The sequence below is a fragment of the Suncus etruscus genome, chromosome 1 (assembly GCF_024139225.1).
Source record: "Suncus etruscus isolate mSunEtr1 chromosome 1, mSunEtr1.pri.cur, whole genome shotgun sequence".
NCBI lineage: Eukaryota > Metazoa > Chordata > Mammalia > Eulipotyphla > Soricidae > Suncus > Suncus etruscus.
The window spans coordinates 152,190,761-152,208,859 of NC_064848.1; the positions used below are offsets into that span (position 1 = coordinate 152,190,761).

Genomic DNA, 18,099 nt, shown 5'->3' on the forward strand with positions numbered 1-18,099 from the left:
AAAAGAATAAATACATGAAATAATGGGATCCAATAAAATGAATATGAAGAATTCAACCCATGCCATTTTTAATAGGGTTGAAGACAAAATCCATCATTAGCTGAGATTGAAGAGAGTGTATCTATATTGGCTGAATTCTATACTGGCTCTCTACCAGATAGTGTAAACCTACATATGTATTTTTGTGGGGTTTTTTTTGTTTTTGTTTTTGTTTTGAAGGGCCACATTTGTTGTAATTCAGCCCTCGATGGGACTGGAAGGTGATGGGATAGAGGATTAGGTCTTTCTCCTCCAGCTCCGACCACTTGTCTGCCACCCTTTTCAGCCAGCAGGTCTAAGGGTTCAAGATAGTGGCATGTAGAAAACTCACAGGCAGTTAGGCTTCAGGAGATATCATCTTTATTCAGTGAATAAGGCTGAAGAATCCCCCAGCCTTCCTCAGACCCTTGCTTTTATAGACAAGAATCAGGTACCACCCTAGGGTGGGAGCAGAGTACTAAGTAAGCAATAATCAAATATACTATCAGCAGGTCACACCCTAGGGTGAGGCACAATTATTGATTAGGGTAAGATCAGAAATACAACACAATTCAGTGGTGATCAGGGTTTATACCTTGGTCTATACTCAGAAATCACTTGTAGAAGGCTCAGGGGATCAGATGGGATGCCAGAGATTGAACTTGGGTCAACTGCATGCAATGTAAGTGCCCTGCCACTGCACGATCAATCACTCTGGTACCTTTATATATAAATACATATATGGGTGCCTGAGCGATAGCATAGTGGTAAGATGTTTGCCTTGCATGTGGCCAACACAGGATAGACCCTGGTTCAAATCCTAACATCCCATATGGTTCCCTGAGCTTGCCAGGAGCAACTTCTGAGCGCAGAGCCCGAGTAATTCCTGAGCGCCACAAGGTATGACCCAAAAACCAAATATATATATATATATATATATATATATATATATATATTTCAGTGTTTCTATGATTAGAAGGTGGTGCTATAGAAATTGCTCTAAGTAGAAGCTAACTCTAGTGCAATATCCAGTGGAGGAATTTCTCTTTTTTTAAAATTACTTTATTTAAACATGGTGGTATTATTCATAATACATTTTTTTCTCTGTGTGACATAATTTCTCTCTCTCTCTCTTCCTTTTTCTTTTTAAAGAAACTTGGTTTGCAATACTGTTATTGATATGAACAGCATGAAGGATATCATACATATCACTTTAATTTTCTTCAGCACTCAATTCTTGTCCAGAGCAATCATTTCCATCTATCATTGTCATAGTGGTCTCTTCTTTTCCCAAGGGGAGAAGTTTCTGAGCTTCCACCTGGGACTGGAGTTTCTGACTTTCTTCAAAGTGAATTTTCTTGTCTATCTTGTTTAGGGTTCTCAAACTCAATTTACCTGGGGGCCGCAGGAGGTAAAGTTGGGGTGATCCTTGAGTGCAAAGTCAGTAGTAAGCCTTGAACATTGGGGTGTGTGACTCAAACAACTAAATCAAAACAAAACAAAAAAGATTCCTCTAGGGCAGGGTCACAAAATGTTGTATGGAGGGCTGTTTGCGGCCCATGGGCCACGAATTTGAGACCCCTGGAACTTAGCCCCAACGTGGCTCCTAAGTACCATGAATAACAATCAAAATCATCACCACTGAAGAAATAAAATGCAACATGAGAATCATAAGGAAAAAGAAAGTTAAAAGGAACTTTTAGTTAGGAACATCATTTTAACCTGGTTATTTAAAAAAATTAGCTTTATAATACCTTAAGAATGAATTTTCTCAGAAGTGTCTCTTGAGGAACCAGGGAAATTATTTTCTCCTGAAATAGTTAGCACCCAATAAATACAGTGAAGGCTATCTTGAAAGTGACAAAAGCCAAACAAAATCTGGTTTTTATTCTGAAATGTAAAATTCAAACAATGGGGTAAATGAGAAAATATTTGTAGCAGCCAATTGATATCTTCTTTGGATTAACTAGATGCATCCAATCCTGCCCTGGATATTAAACTATTATTTTAAGAACTAAAATAAATTTATTTATGACTAGAGATATAAATATTGTTTGTTTTATTATATAATTAATAAAAGGAATTATAGATCAACCATTATAGAAGCAACATTATTGAATTTGGCTTATCACTTTAAATGCTAAAAGTAAAAGGTTTTACTCTGAGGGGAACAAAAGCAAAGCTTAGCAACATTATATAAAAATCTATTCATTCAATTATTTTGCTTATCCTTTTGTAGCCAGGATAAGTTAAGAGGTTTACTAGGCTACCCTACTAGTCAAAGCTGGATGTCCCATAGACATTGAAGGAAGATAAAGGAAGTGATATAGAAAGTTATCAGTACTTGTGATTCTCCTTACCATGAAGAAGAAAGTTTATGGTCGTACCAAATATAGACACTAGATAAAGGGCTTATAAGAGTCAAACGTTAAGGCACTGGTTGAGAAAGAAAATTGAGTATAAAAAAGGAAAAGTTAATTTCCTTTAACTTCTTAAAACAAGGGAGAAATTTATAGTAAAGAAACTGAAATGTGGAGTTCAAAAGTTTTTGCTGGAACCTGGGACTGAGAGTTTGTGGGGAGAATGGTGGAAAAAAGAAGGTGGATTGTTGTGTTGGGGTACTTCTTGGCTGGCTGGCTTCCCATGGGTGACTGCCTACAACCTGCAGTTCATGATATTAACCATGTTTATATTTCTGCCAACCCTGGAATGGATGGATCTGTAGCAAGGGCTTTGCACAAGAAACCAGACAGAGTCACAGGAGAAAGTGCATTTCTGCTAGGGAGGGTGAGCAGTCTCTTGTATCTTACTAAGCCAGCCATGCTTCTAGCTCTCTACTGCTTTCTTTGCCCCTTTTATTAGTCAGAATTTAACATAAGTCACCTGAGGGTCAGAGGTCATGTAATTAAGGGTACTCATGCTAATTAACTGAGAAAAGGTGAAAGGAAAAAGTAAAAGATTGTTTTAAAGTTGTCTATAATTTTACGGATGGCACAGATGGTAGCTATTTGTGATGATGGTGGTGGTGTGGGGACAAAGAAGTAGGCTGAGGCTGAGAAGACTTGAAGAAAAAAAACTGAGTGACTAGGAAAGGGGTGAGATTAGGGCTTGTAAATAAATAATAGTTTTATTAGACAGTTCTGCATAGAAGATACAGAGATAGCAAATACATGAACAGATGCTCAGGATGAGTCATTAGGGACACATAAATTAACACTACAGTGAGATATCACTTTATATCCACTGGGATAGTTATCATCAAAGAAACAACATAACAAGTGTTGATATGGTTGTGAAGAATTTGGCTTTCTTGTTTGTTGCTGGTGGACATACAAAATGATTCAGTTATGGTGAAGAAGAGTTAGACAAATTTTCAAAATGTCAAACATAGGGTTAGCATATAATTCAGCAATTCCACCACAAGTAAATGCTCTCAAAGAATTGAAAACAGTTTTCAAACAAAAACTTACAGATAATTTTTATAGAAGCATAATTCCTAATTGACTAAAGATAGAAATAACCCCAGTCTGATGAATCGGTAAACAAAATGTAGTTATTTCTATGTCGTGGAATAACATCCAGCCATGAGAAAGAGTGAACAATGCTATACATTACAACATTGATCTATATATCTCCAACCCATGCAAACTGAGAAAGATCAGACACAAAAGGTCATATAATGGATGGTTTGATGCATATATAAGATGTCTGGAACCCAGACATCTGGGCCTAGGGAATTGGGGTAGGTATAGATTGAAGATTTACTGCTTACAGGGCCTGAGGTATCCTTTTGGAGGGATAAAAATATTTTTGGAGGGGCAGGAGTGATAGTAGAATAGAGAGCTTGCCTTTCATGTACCCAAACAAGGTTTCATCACTATCACCTTATACAATCCACTGCCTGGTATGGCCTAAAAAAAACAAGAAAACATTTGTGGAATGTTCATCCCTTCTGGCCCTCCAGAAAGACATGTGCGTGGGGTCTTGATATCGATATTTGGGCCAATTATGTGTCACCTCTGCAAGTTTGAAAAGGAAACATGCACAATCATGTTGGCCTGACTCATAACCAGTTTAGTCTGGCTCAGGGTGTGTGGAGCCAGCACTGGGCTCCCCATCTCTGTGGAAACTCCCCACCTGACCAGGAAGACTATGTATGAGTCACACAGAAAATCTTTGCATTTTGGTTTGTTTGATTTCACTGCCACAGTGAATTTCGTAAGTTATGGCTCCCCCTGCACATACCGTTGTGCAGAAAATTTAGTGGGAGATTTTAGGGAGAAAAATTGACATTCTTGTTCAATATTCTGTGCACTCCCTTAGCTTGTTTTAATCTTCCTTTCTTAGTCATATATTCTGGAGGTTAATTTTTCTTTTCCATTGAATTCCAGGGTAGATTGTGGTTCTCCTGACCACCTTCCTACGTACACTTATGCACACAAAGACACATGTACATACAAGGATGTATGCACACATTGGCTCTTATGTATGCACACACACATGTTTCAATATCTACTCTGTAGAGTAGGGTCTCTTAGGACAAGGCCTTGTTTTAGTGTTTTGACTCAGAGCTCCTCATCAGAACGCGACTCAAAGCAGCCTTCATCTCCTTGTTGCGCAAACTGTAGATGAGGGGGTTCAACATGGGGGTCACCACAGCATAGAAGAGCACCACTACCTTCTCCTGATTTGCTGAGGCTGTGGAACGGGGCTGCATGTAGGTAACCAGGGCCATCCCATAGGACATTGAGACCACGGTGAGGTGAGAGGCACAGGTCCCGAAGGCCTTACGACGCCCCCCAGTTGTGCGGATGCGCAGGATGGCAGCCACGATGTGGGCATAGGACAGAGACACCAGCACGCAGGGAATGAGCAGCACCACCACGCTGGAAGCCACTATGACCACCTGATTGAGGGCAATGTCCACGCAGGCCAGCCGGACAAGGGCCAGTGTCTCACAGGCCACGTGGTTCAGCACGTTGTGCCCACAAGTGGGCAGGCTTATGGTCACTGCCGTCTCTACAGCAGAGTTAACCAGGCCCACACACCAGGAGACTGCTGCCAGTGCCCCACAGCGCCTCGGGCTCATGGTGACCACATAGTGAAGTGGTTGACACACGGCCACATAGCGGTCATAGGCCATGGCTGCAAGCAGCAAGAACTCTGTACCCCCCAGGCCTAGAGAGAAGAAGAGTTGTGTTGCACAGCGGCTGTAGGAGATGGTCTTCTTTTCCTGGAGAAAGTGTACCAGCATCTGGGGTACCCCACTGGAGGTGTAGACGATGTCCACCACCGACAGGTGGCAGAGGAAGAAATACATGGGCAGGTGCAATCGGGAGTCCAACACAATCAGGAGGACGATGAGCCCATTACCCAACATGGTTAGCAGATAAGCAGTTCCAAAGAGGACAAAGAAGCCAGCTTGGAGTTGTCTATCACTGGAGAGCCCCATAAGGACAAACTCACTTACCCAGGTCAGGTTGTCTGTTCTCATGGCAGTGGGTCTGGTTGGGGGAAAAGGTGTAAGTTAAGGAGAAACGATGAGAGAGCTCCTTGCAGGCATCTATGAGTAAGCCATGAGGTGAAAATGGAGCTGGCAAAAGGGCTCCATTAGGAGAGAACAATGAAGATGCTGGAGAAAGAGAGTTGGGTGCTCACTCTCAATGTTGGATTAATCTCAAGGACAAAGTTTCTGTTTTTCTTCTCCTTTCATGTCCTGGATCCAGCACAACTTCATTTGTAGGGAAGATCATCATTCAAGGTCAAAGGGGGAAAATGTGGAGCAGAAAAAGAGGGAGTGACTGACAAAAAGAAAAAGGAAGAAGAAAACAGAAAGAAAATTAAGAAAGGCAGTTAAGATAATAAAATAGGAGGAAAACAGGCAGATGGGGAAGGATTCTTTGATGTAGGGGAGCACATTGAATTATTTAAGTGATACACTTGGAGCAAAAAGGGTTCCTTTTTGTGTTTGTGTTTTGGGATCATACCTGGGAGTGCTCAGGAATCATACCTGGTGGAACTCAGGAGACCATATGTAGTGCCAAGAATCAAACCCACGTTGCTTGATGTAAGGGAAGCACCACTGTCCTAATTTTCTGACTCAATGAGGGAAATCCTTCATGCTGTTCTACAGAATGGATTTATTTTTCTTCATGTAATTTTTCTTGGGGGAAGCATAGGGCACCATCCAAAAGAGCCTCTGCCTTTTGTGTCCAGAAGTACAGGCAAAGCTGATGTCTTTTCTCCATGAGAGCTGAGCCCCTGCTCTGTAGTGGTCAGTGCTGGACATAAAAGACCTATCTGCAAAAAAGAAGGTAGAAAAGTCAATCCAGTTTCCTTGGCTTTCAGAATTTAATCAGACACAGAGATGAAATTAATGTGACAAAATTAATTAAGTATAATTGTGTTAAGTGGTATGAAAGAGCAGAACAGGGTTACTAGTTGGTTAATTAAATTGGGAGCTGTAATTAAGTTACCACTGCAGTTAGGCCATTCATTTCAATAAGGTGCAATTTGTATAGAGAAATCACAGGCATTTATTCAGATGTTTAAATAAACTATGAACAAAAATTGTAATGAGAGAATTTAGGAACCAGTGACACATATTACAACTGAGAATAAAGTGACTGATACCTATGGAATCTTCTCAGAGAGAGAAAGAACATTTTTCTTTCTTATGGAAAGTTAAATTGGTTTAGCTTCCTTCAAATGTGCTTTCCCTGAACATAAAAATGAATGTCTTCAATAGAATTCTTAGTATGCAGGGGCCGGGCGGTGGCGCTGGAGGTAAGGTGCCTGCCTTACCTGCGCTAGCCTAGGATGGACCGCGGTTCGATCCCCCGGCGTCCCATATGGTCCCCCAAGAAGCCAGGAGCAACTTCTGAGCGCATAGCCAGGAGTAACCCCTGAGCGTCACAGGGTGTGACCCAAAAAAAAAAAAAAGAATTTTTAGTATGCAATCCTAGGGCTGAAGTAATAGTACAGTGGGCAAGAAGTGATCCAGTTGACCAGGGTTCTATCCCTAACATCCCATATGGTTCCCTGAGCAGTATTAAGAGTAATTTCTGAGCCCTGAGCCAGGAGTAATCTCTGATTACAATTGTGTGCATCCGTTTAAGCCCCCTAAAAGTCATTTTTTAGTATTTGTACAACACCTGGTAGTGCTCAGGGCTTATTCTATAACTGTTTCCAAGAATCACTCCTGGCAGTGCTCAGGGGACCATATATAGTGCAAGAGATTGAATCCAGATATGCCAGATGCAAGGCAAATACCTTTCTCACTATACTATCACTTTGTTTCCTACAAGTAATTTTTTTGTTGTTTGTTTTTGGGCCACACCCAGTGACGTTCAGGGGTTACTCGTGGCTCTGCACTCAGAAATTGCTCCTGGCTTGGGGGACTATATGGGATGCTGGGGGATCTAACCACAGTCTGTCCTAGGTCAGCCCCGTGCAAGGCAAATGCCCTACCGCTCCAGCCCCATGTTTCCTACAAGTAATTTTTAATTGAAATATAATCTCAAGACTATACTTTCAGGAATCATTTTTATAGTATGTGACTAGAGAAGTTTCTCTGATCGTGTAGAGCACCCGAAGCCACGAGGAGGAGCCAGAGCATCCTCTCCTAAGTGTGAAGCCAGCTCTAGGTGTTTCTGCGACTGCTTTTTGCCATTGATGATCGTTCTTCCCTTCCTTTGGAAGGGGTAGAGGGAGAGGATGCAGTCTGAGTGGTAAAAAAAAAAAAAAAAAGAAATATAATCTCAAGCATGGTTCATACTCTTAATAGTGATAAGTATATTAATTAGCTCATTCCTTAAATATTTATTGATTATATGAGAAACTAGACTTTATTTGTGGGGCCAGTATTTCAAGAATAAAAGCCAGGAGCTTACACTTGTAAGGCAAGTGCACTTCTGTTGAACTACATTGCCAGCCCCAAAAGGCACTTAGTATTTGACCAACATTTAGAAAATACTGCCTTTTAATTTTAGGGATGCATGTTTCATGAATTCGTAACACCATAGAATCAAACTGAAATGTAGACTTTGGATCTTAAAAAATCTATGAGCATCTGAATGAGACAACTGAAAAAAGATAAAGGCAATAATCTGTGTTAAGAACTCTAGAGCAGAGTAATAGAATAAAATATAATAGAATTGAAAGCATTGTCCAGTTCAGAGTTTATCTGGTGGGGCAAGTTGGTTAGAGATAATACAGGTGGAGGGAGAAAGCAGAGAAGCTGCATGGTACAAGCAACTCTTGCCTTCCTTTCACTCCTGGTTCTGTAGTGGCCAGAAGAAGGCATCGCTGTAGAAATTGCTGAGACTAGAAACTAGCTCTAAATTTTCAGGGTTGTTGGCTGAGGGTCTGAGTCTGTGACTGCCCAGAGGAAGTAACTCAGCTCTGATCAACCATCATCCATATGTTTTTGCAATATTCAGAATTTTTACCTTCAAAGTCCCTTCATGGATTCAGATTCCCTCCAGAGAGTTCTATTATTATATAAGACACTAAAATGTTAGATATAAAGGAACCACAAAGATCATGCAGACAAGAAAATCAAGGGTACTTTTTCTCTAATATCTTATTTTCTAATTTATTCTTATGCATTTTTTAGTTAATGATAAAATGATATTTTATTTTAATGTTTAGGACTACACCCAACTGTGCTCAGGGCTCTGCATTTAGGGATCTCTCTTGGCAATATTCAGGAGACCATATATGGTGCAAAGGATCAAACCTGTGTTGGTTTCATGTAAGGTAAGCATCTTACCTACTGTACTTCCCTCTATAATTAACTCTATCTATTAATTTAGAGCATCATTCTCAGATTTGAGGAGTGATAATTGAGCATTTAGTGCTTTACTTTGTGATTATTTACTGAGCATAAAGTAGAGCCTAGTGGCAGGTGCACCAAAACAACCTGATCTCCCTCTCCAAGAATTCACATGGGGCAAGAGGATAGAAGGTGAGCCATCCATGGTGTTAACAGAGTCTTCAGAGGAGCTCCAATATCAAGGCTGTTCACTGAAACACCAAGTCAAACTAGAAATCATTAAATTGAAGCAAAGAAACAACTAGTAGATATGGTTTAAAGTGTCTATAGATTGGGAGTATGGAGACTTTATTTTCAATCTCCATCAACAAACCATCTAGGAATTGCTGGACACCACCACCTTTTTGAATCATGATTTCATTTGCAAATGAGCAATTTAGGTAAATGCCAAGGTTTTTTCCATCTCTAAATAGCTGCATTAAATGAGCACACATAAACTTTAGTTAAAAAACAGTATTAAAGGAAAAGCAAAATTCTTAGATCACTAAGTATCATTCTAGTAGAACTGTAGGCATATGATGAGTTTGAATATGAGATCTGGAGTTCTACACATTCAGATCGCATATCTTTGGTGATACCAGTGAAATTGACAGGAAACTGGTTTATTCGAAAGCTAGAGGCTAAGAAACTAAGGAGAAAACACACAAATAGATATGGGGAAATCACTGGGTCTGACAACTTTGGAGAAAGATTTAAAACTCTTTCTAAATCAACTCCAGATAATTCCTGGAGTGAGATGACCATCATTGACGCCAAGTAGACCAAGGACCAAGGACCAAATTCCTTAAGAAATATGAGCTATTTTCATACTGATTTTACTTCTTAAGTAGCTGAAAATGTTTATGCTCTTTTTTTTTTGCCAAGAAAAGGTAGTATATATACTTTTTTTATTTCTTCCTATCTCAAAATAATGTAAATGGCTGATAAAAATATGAAAGAATCTTACCCCTTTTGATCTCTCCTCTTCTGAGCATTTTAATTTATGCTGTTGACTGATTGACTGATGACTGATCAAGACTGGGGAATCTTTTAAGAATTTCATAAATAACTGAATTCACAAAGAATCTCACAAATAGTTGCATAGTTAAGGTCATGGGAAGATTCAAAGAAACTTCTAGAATCAGGAAGGAAGAACAGTGTAGATGAGCACATGGCTGTTCAGAGTTGGGTTCTATTCTTTTAGCCCTCTCATATACTTCTTTCTAGAGGAGCTTTTTAGGTGGAGAAGTCACTTCTGGCAGAGGATTTATCTTGCACATCTCTCAGGAAGTCCTGGAGGCAGGATATCATCCTCTTGTCAGTGTATTAGTTTCACTTTGTCAGCCTTAGCTGATAACTTTTCAGAATCTAAGGATCCCTAGAGGGCAATTACTTGCTCTTGATGTGTTCTTTACTCATCCTCAATCCCTGCCCCCAGCTATCCCCAGCAAAACAACTTCCTACTTTTTAAATTCCCTATGGGATAAACATTTTTCTCAACTTTTAATTGTCCTTGTTTCTAGGCTAATGAGAACTTCTTTTACTGTTTTTTTTTTTTTTTTTTTTTTTTTTTTTTTTTTGTCTTCCACTGCCCTTTAAGCGGAAACAGGAGTATGTATTCCTCTGCCCTGATGGGTAAGGTTTGAGATTTACTGGGAAGGACAAGAAAGCAGAAGTTTCAGAGCCTCATATTTCTAAGAAAAAAAAAAGCATGTGACCCACTCCTCACTCTACTAGTTTTAGTAGTCAAGGAGCAAGCACTGCACACAAGGACCATCTTTTCCTTGTCCTGGAAGCAATTGAGAAAGAAATATAGTTAAAGACATCATCCAGAAACCACTGAGGATAAGTGAGCGTGACACCTGAGTGGTTAGAGAACTGATATAGGAGACTAATGGTAAATGACAGCTGGTACCAACATCTAGAAATTATGCATGATGCTCTAATAAAATTATTTTATTATTTTATAAATAAGGTTATTTTATTATTTTATTGCTGGTAAAAGAAAATATGTCTTTCCTAAGTTTTTAATACATAGGTTATTTATGGAAAAAAGTTATTTAGAAAATAATATTTCTATTATGCTGAGTGAAATAAATCCGAGGGACACACACACACACACACACACACACACACACACACACACACACACAGAATAGTCTTGATTACCTATGGGTTTTAAGAAAAATAAAAGACATTATTGAAATAATGCCCAGAGATGAGGGCCGGAAGGACTGGCTCATAATATGAAGCTCACCTCAAAGAGGGGTGAGTGCAATTAGAGAAATAATGTACAAGGAGCTACCAAGGCAATGTTAAAGAGTGAGAGAAGTAGTAGCAGGGGGTGTGGGAGTAGAGATGAGGAGCATTGGTGGTGGAATGTTGCACGGGTGAAGGGGGTGTTCTTTTTGTGGCTGAAACCCAACTACAGTCATGTTTGTAATCACAGTGTTTAAATAAAGATATTATTATAAAAACAGTAGTTTTATTATCTTAAGTTGTGAAAAATCATATACATATAGTTGTAGGTACATAAAGATATGTAATGGGTCTGAAAAGATGGTTATAAAATGTGAATAGGTTGTAGCTCTATTTGCAATAACAAAAATCTGAAACAGCCTGTGTCCAAGAATAGGTGATTAGATAAAAAAAAACTAAAGTATATATACACAATGGAATACTACTTGGCTATAAGAAAAGATGAAGTCATGCAATTAGCTGCTATGTGAATGGATCTGGAGAGTATTGTGCTGAGTGAAGTTAGAGGGAGAAGAACATATGTAGAATGAGCTGTCATTTGTAAGATGTAAAGAAACATATTAAAGGGTTAACTAATGGCCAAAGGCAACAGAACATGAGAAGTGGTCTACAGAACTGAAATTACTATGGTGGGGAAAGTGGGACTGGACTGGGGCAGACTGAAGGGGTGAGTAACTGAGATAATGATGGAAGTATTGTTGGATCACTTTATGCATGAAATCCTATTTTAACAGCTTGGTAAGTCATGGTACCTAAAATAAAACTTTAGAAAAGAACTGAGGGACTGTTGAATCATCAATACACTGACTTGCTTGGGTTATAAAAGAATATGAATGTGTTATTTCTGGTAACAGATTTATGGGTATTTTTATTCTTTCTTTTTTGTTCACTTTTTCTTTTAAGTGACTACAATAAACATTTTTACCTGATGAATTCAGATGAAATATAAAAGTTATATTGACAGAGACATTGAGATAGTGATATTGTCACTATTGAAATTCTTTTGGAAAACATCAATAAATTTGTTAAGGGATAGAGGGAAGATATTAATAATATTTTGTTTCAACTGAGCCAGAGTGATAATACAGTGGGTAGGGCATTGGCCTTGTGTGTGGTCAATTGGATTCAATCCCTAACATCCTATATGATCCCTAGGGTACTGCTAGGAATGGCCCCTGAGAATAGAGCCAGGAGTAACCCCTGAGCACCACCAGGTGTAACCCCCAAAGCAAAAAAATAATACCAACAACAAACCATAAAACAAAACTTCATACTGGAGACTGAATAATAGGTCTTTGTTCTACTTTTGGAAGGAATTGTTTCATAATTTTCTATTGGTTATTTAATTTCCCTTGGCCTCTATTTCCTCGATTCTTAAACAAGTTCTATTAGATTGCTGCAAATACTGAAGGCCTGGATACTTGGTATTTTGCAGTGTGGAAATTATAATATTTTGTTTCTATCTTAGATACTAAAGTCTAAATATGAAGTCTTAAGATATATAAACGATGCCCCTGAAGAGACAGAGTAGCTATCCCTTTAGCAGAAACAATGCTTTGACACACTTTGGGTTCCTAGACTTTGAATTCACTTGCTGCTTGTCTGCTTGTCTGTTCTTTTTTTTTTTTTTATTACTCCTGCAGCTACCCCCACCCCACCCACTACTTCTGCACCCTAATATCTCTGTGTCACAGACTTTTCTATCTCTATGAATAGCTGGGTTATTCCCTATGGGTTACTATATGTGGTTCTCAGCTACGTATCTTCCTCTATCAGTTCTTTCCACTACTAAAAATACTATAAGTAGCTTTTTAATATCTTTTTCTAACGAAATGTAAGAAGAATCTTCTAGAAAGCAGGCTATATGAACCATACTTGTCAGTAGTCTCTCTGGCCTTGACTATACAACTCATCACTCACTAGCTCTGTCATGAGAAGATCTGAATATTCCTCTGCTCTCTACTTTTACACACCTATAAATTGTTTCAATAGCATTTGTGTGCTTTAGTAATCTCTCTGTAAATACCCTGCAAGTGACTATAAATGTTGGTGGGTATAAAAAAGAGTTGGCAGCTAATATGTAATGAGGACTAAGTATAATTATCTCTCTAAATCTTATGTAAACAAAGCCAGAACAACCTTCACTTCAAGGTCACTTACTCTGTGATGGAAAACAAATGCATTCTTTGTGAGTCTTAAGTAAAAACAATGTTTTCTGTAGTGATCTTGTCTTCCTGAGTCTATCTATATCCTAACGAATGGTATGGATGGGAAAGGCAAGCACAAACACAATAATGAATCATTTTATGTGGTAGAGCCTTGCATATGTGCCTTGCATATATGAGACCCCAAATTCCATCCAAAGTATCACTAGAAGTAGTGAGGCCCCAGCATTGTTGGTTATGAATCTCCAGCAGCAGCATCAGGACCACCAAAATGTCTTAGAGTATTTCTATGTAGTAACATTTTGGTTGAACTTAAAATAAACAAGTTTTAATTAACTTCACGCTTATGCCATTATCAGAGACAAGTATTTCTTTTCTCATGGTAGTTTCTGGCATGATAATATCAATGATCATGCACACATGGAACACAGAGGAAGTCTGGATGGAGTATAGAATCCCTCTTACTGCTTTCATTTCATTTTAGTTCTGAGGCAGATCTCTGCAGTTGGGAAGACACAGAAACAAGAGCATATGCTCACTGCTGGCTTGTCTGTCTAGTCCTGGTCCACAGTTGAAGGCTGTGACAGTGGGTTTGCTGAATCCAATCAAGTAGAAACCCCTGGTTGTTTCTAGTTTTGTTTAGGGCTGGTGGAAACCATTTGTTAAAATTGTTTTATTTTCTGATATGATTTTTCCCAATCAAGATACACACATGTGAATTCACATACATACACATACTACAACACCTGTGATTTTTTTGGGGGTCATGGCTTAGTAAACCCTTTTCTCCATTAAGGTGAAAGTGTCTCTCCATCTACAGGTTCTATGGAAAAATTTATTTTTCTTCTGCTCTGGAGGTGTATAAAAGTCGAATCTTATATATACTTCACACCACAGGGGCCAGCCACATGTTCATATGCTCTGTACTATCTTTTAAACCTCCTGCCAGTTGCTGGATCACCCAAAACAACAGCCTATGGCCAGATCTCCAATGGAGGTTGAGGAAAGGAGTTTTGCTTTGCTTCTCTACTCATTCTGTCACTACTCCACCCTTAAGGTATTGATCCACTGGGGTATGAGGTAGTTAGAACATATATTAGTCTGTCTGTTTCTCTATTTTTTTTCTGCCATTTTTCTTCACATCTGTTCCAAAATAGGGGAACCATACTTCCCCTGGATAGAATTGTGAGATCTTTGTGTTCAGTGTTTTTCAAAAATGGCTGTGGATTTTGATTTAAGACCCTCAGGACAACTTGAAATTTGAAATTAATAAGAGCACCACTGTATTGCTTCAAGGTGTCTACAACATTATCCATGTAGACTCCATCTATATAAGGAATAAGGCATCTTTTTGTTCCTCTATTCAGCTCAACCATCTGCTCCCAGTTGCATCTTTATTTTAAATTCTATGAATTTCCATTGAGATTCTTCTAATTTCTCTTCCTGCTAATATTCATGCTCTAAAGCTTCCCAACTTAAAGAGAGTTTTCAGCTATTGCTTTTTGGCATTTAACTTGGCTTGCCAATTATTCTGTTCCATTTTATTCTCCAACACATACAACTACCTGGGGCTATGGGTCAGTGGATCTATGTGGATAGTGAAGCAGATAAAAGACTTCGGGCACACCATATCATACCATTTCATATCACCATATCATAATCAAGCAGAGCCATGACAATGAGATAGAGATTACTAACCCATAAGGCATGTGAAATAGTTTGTTAAAAAAAAAAAAGCCTGCTTGATTATATCTGAGAAGTCTCCATTCTCTTCCCTTGGTGTGATCTTACTTTAAAGTGGAAAATTGGGTATGCACCAGTCCTAGGAGGAAAAGGGAAAATTTGTTTAGTGAAATCCAGAACATCTCTAAGATTAGGGACAGACTTAGAGCAAGACAATGGAAGACAATGGGCAGAGAATCAATAAAGACTTTGTCTTTTTGTTTTTTTTGTGGGGGGGTGGTGCTTTGGCCCACACCTGATGATGCTCAGGGGTACACATGGCTCTGCACTTAAAAATTACTCCTGGAAGACTTAGGGGGACCATACGGGATGCCGAAGATTGAACCCAATTTGACTGAGGGCATTCAAGACAAATACTTTACCTTGAATACTGTCACTCTGGCCCCAGTAAAGACCTTATTCATGCGAAGTCACATGCTCTTTTTACCAGATAATGCCATCTCCACCATTCTTTCCATTCTGGGGCTTTCTCTTTATGCTCTGACATTCTTTAGTGCTCTACCTGGAGGTAAGCAGAAGGCTTTGCAGCAGCTTCTCCTGTCAGGATCTTAAATAAATATTAAATAAATAAATATTAAATAAAACTGCATCTTTAAGTTCCAAAGGAGCAGATAAAAGGAATTATGGCTGAATGCTTCTTTACTTTTTGGTACAATCGGCTTTCTAGCCTTTAGATAAAGAAGCTGACTTGCTCTCCTCTACCCACCATGCACTAGTTTCTAGTTCATTTGCCTCAATTGGGAACCTAACATTTTGGATCCTATGATGGGTTGACAAACCTTCATTCTATCTCTGAAACCTGAGACTTTTGTTTTATAGAAAAAAGAGACACTTGCAAGTGTGATGAGATTAAAGACTCTGAGGTGGTCAAGAGCCTTGGATAATCCATTTGAGAATGACTTCCACAGGGTTTCTTATTCTTAGAATAGTCCTTATTCTTATTTTTTCCCCATATAAATTGAAGCATCTTTGATGGAGACAAGACTGTATTCTTAGGGGAGTCTTTATTCTTAGGGACTCAGTTAGATCAGACTTAGAAGATGTAATGACAGAAGCAAGACTTTGCAGTGAGGGAAAGAAGCCAAGGAATGAAAATGATCACCAAATGCCAAAAAAAGGTCAAGGAAAGGGAGCCCTCACTCTCAAACCGATAGAAGGACCAAGTGTTTTAATGCTTTGATCATTTACTAGAATATATCTTGTATTTCTGGCCTCCAGAACTCTTAGGAAAATTCAGTTGTGTTTTCAGTCATTGAGTTCTCAGTAATTTGTTACAGGAGTAATCAAAGACCAATATAGATGTTCAACCCTTCTGTCATGTTCCACTCCCAGGCTTGGTTGGCATACATTCACAATTAATTGTGCACTTGCTTTTTTTTGCCTTCTTTCTCTCACCTCTTTCTTGCTCTTTCCACCTGTTTCTCAGACTATGAGCTCTGGTTTTGGAATTACCTGATCCTCAATTCCCCAGTAACTATCTTGAGTGAGATACTCCTCCTTTCTACAGAAGAGACAATTTCTCTGCCAGCTTTGAGTTTATTGATAGTAGACACATGTTATTTTCTGGAATTAGAGGGACTTTATTGTGGTAAGTGGGGCAATTATTTGCGTGGAATTTCTGGTTAACCTTGGTCCAAGTTGAATTATCTCAGAATACAATTCACAAATGCCAATAACAGTAACCGTAAAGGTCCTAGAGGCATTTCAGGCCATGACAGTTGCTTAAATGACTGTTACTGAATAACAGGAGGTCTTTACTCCTAACTACTCTCTTGTCTCCATTCAAGAATCTTCAATTTAGATGGAGGAAAATATAGACATTAGAATGCATTCTCTCTTTCATTCTTGTATGAGAAAAATCCTGTCAATATCATACCACCAGCTTTAGAAATGAAGTGCTTGTTTACTTTTGTAGAATTAGCAGAGAAGCATTCAGAAATTGGAGGTTGGGGGCACTTTGCTCTATTCCTCCATCTCATAGGAAAAAGTTGGAATTAAAAAGGAAGGACAAAGAAGAAAGAGATTATTTTGGAGTTGGTTTTTGTTGCTTGTCTTTCTTGTCTGCATGCATGTTGAAGGTTTCCCCTCTGATTTATGGAGGGAAGGGAGGGTTTGCCACCATTTATTCTGTTATACTAGTAAATAGGCAACTCTGGAGATATAAAGGATTAAAGAGATGTGGATTAGAGGGGCATGTGAAGGTGTCAATAAGGGCAGAAAAAAGGTTGGAGAAGCAGTAATGTCATTTTTTTTTTTTGAGAATGAAGGGGCTGGGGACTTCAACAAAGCTATTTTACCACATAAGTGTGTCTTTCCCTTCTCCCACCTTGGGAAAAATCAAAAGCAGTTCAGTGATGGCCAGGCAGTCAGAGAGAAGAGGGAAAGAGGACATTTTAAGAAGAACAAAGATGTCTAATTTAAGCTTCTGGGGTTGAGGTTGAGGAGAAACTTCAACTTGAACTGAGTTTCAGGATTTTTGTTTTACACTGGGGGTTGGCAAATTATGTTGTTGTTTTGGGTTCACACTCTAGAATACTCCTGGGTTATTCCTGGCTATACTCAGGAATAACTTTTGGCAGTGCTCAGAGAACTATATGGGATGGAAGGGATTGAACCCAGTTTGATTATATGTAAGATAAGCACTCTCTGGCCCCAAATTAGCCATTGTTAATGCTGTAATTAGAATGTTTGGGGACTAAATATGGCTGTAAACTCTTTGTTTTCTATAAGACACAGAATACTATGTTATGTGTATGGATCTGGTGCTAAGTTAAGGGGAAGGCCTTTCTCTGCAATGCAGGTTTAAATATATTGGGGAGTAAAATAATGAAGTAATGCTTTGCTAGTATCCTCATAACTGAATATTGTTCATGAGTCAGAAGATTCTCTTAATTTTCAGTAAATGAGAGATTATAAATCTGGACCTCTGGAACATTGTGACCTTGCCATCCCATCTCTGATGAACTCAGGGTATCAGAGGCTATTGTACCCCCTTACAGTAGAGGTATACAGCCCTGAATGCTTGCATCTGGTCTGAACTGATCCTCAACCTCTACCTTGCTCTGCACAGACAGCATGATGCAAGATCTAAAATCTATT

General features: G+C 38.9%; 1 protein-coding gene and 1 non-coding gene across 2 annotated transcripts; one reads left to right on the top strand and one right to left on the bottom strand.

The window, feature by feature from the left end:
• Window positions 1-4,570: 4,570 nt before the first annotated feature.
• On the bottom strand, window positions 4,571-5,512 carry LOC126011516 (olfactory receptor 2F1-like). Its single transcript, XM_049775315.1, has one exon. It carries the CDS (start codon window positions 5,510-5,512, stop codon window positions 4,571-4,573), a length of 942 nt encoding a protein of 313 aa, XP_049631272.1.
• A 2,027-nt stretch (window positions 5,513-7,539) lies between these two features.
• Window positions 7,540-7,750, top strand: LOC125995072 (small nucleolar RNA U3). Its single transcript, XR_007490711.1, has one exon. It is a non-coding gene; the product is annotated as a small nucleolar RNA U3 (small nucleolar RNA).
• Window positions 7,751-18,099: the final 10,349 nt, after the last annotated feature.

Coding starts and splice junctions, on each gene's coding strand:
- LOC126011516 (XM_049775315.1), bottom strand. CDS start 5,512: ATGAGAACAGACAACCTGACCTGGGTAAGTGAGTTTGTCCTTATGGGG.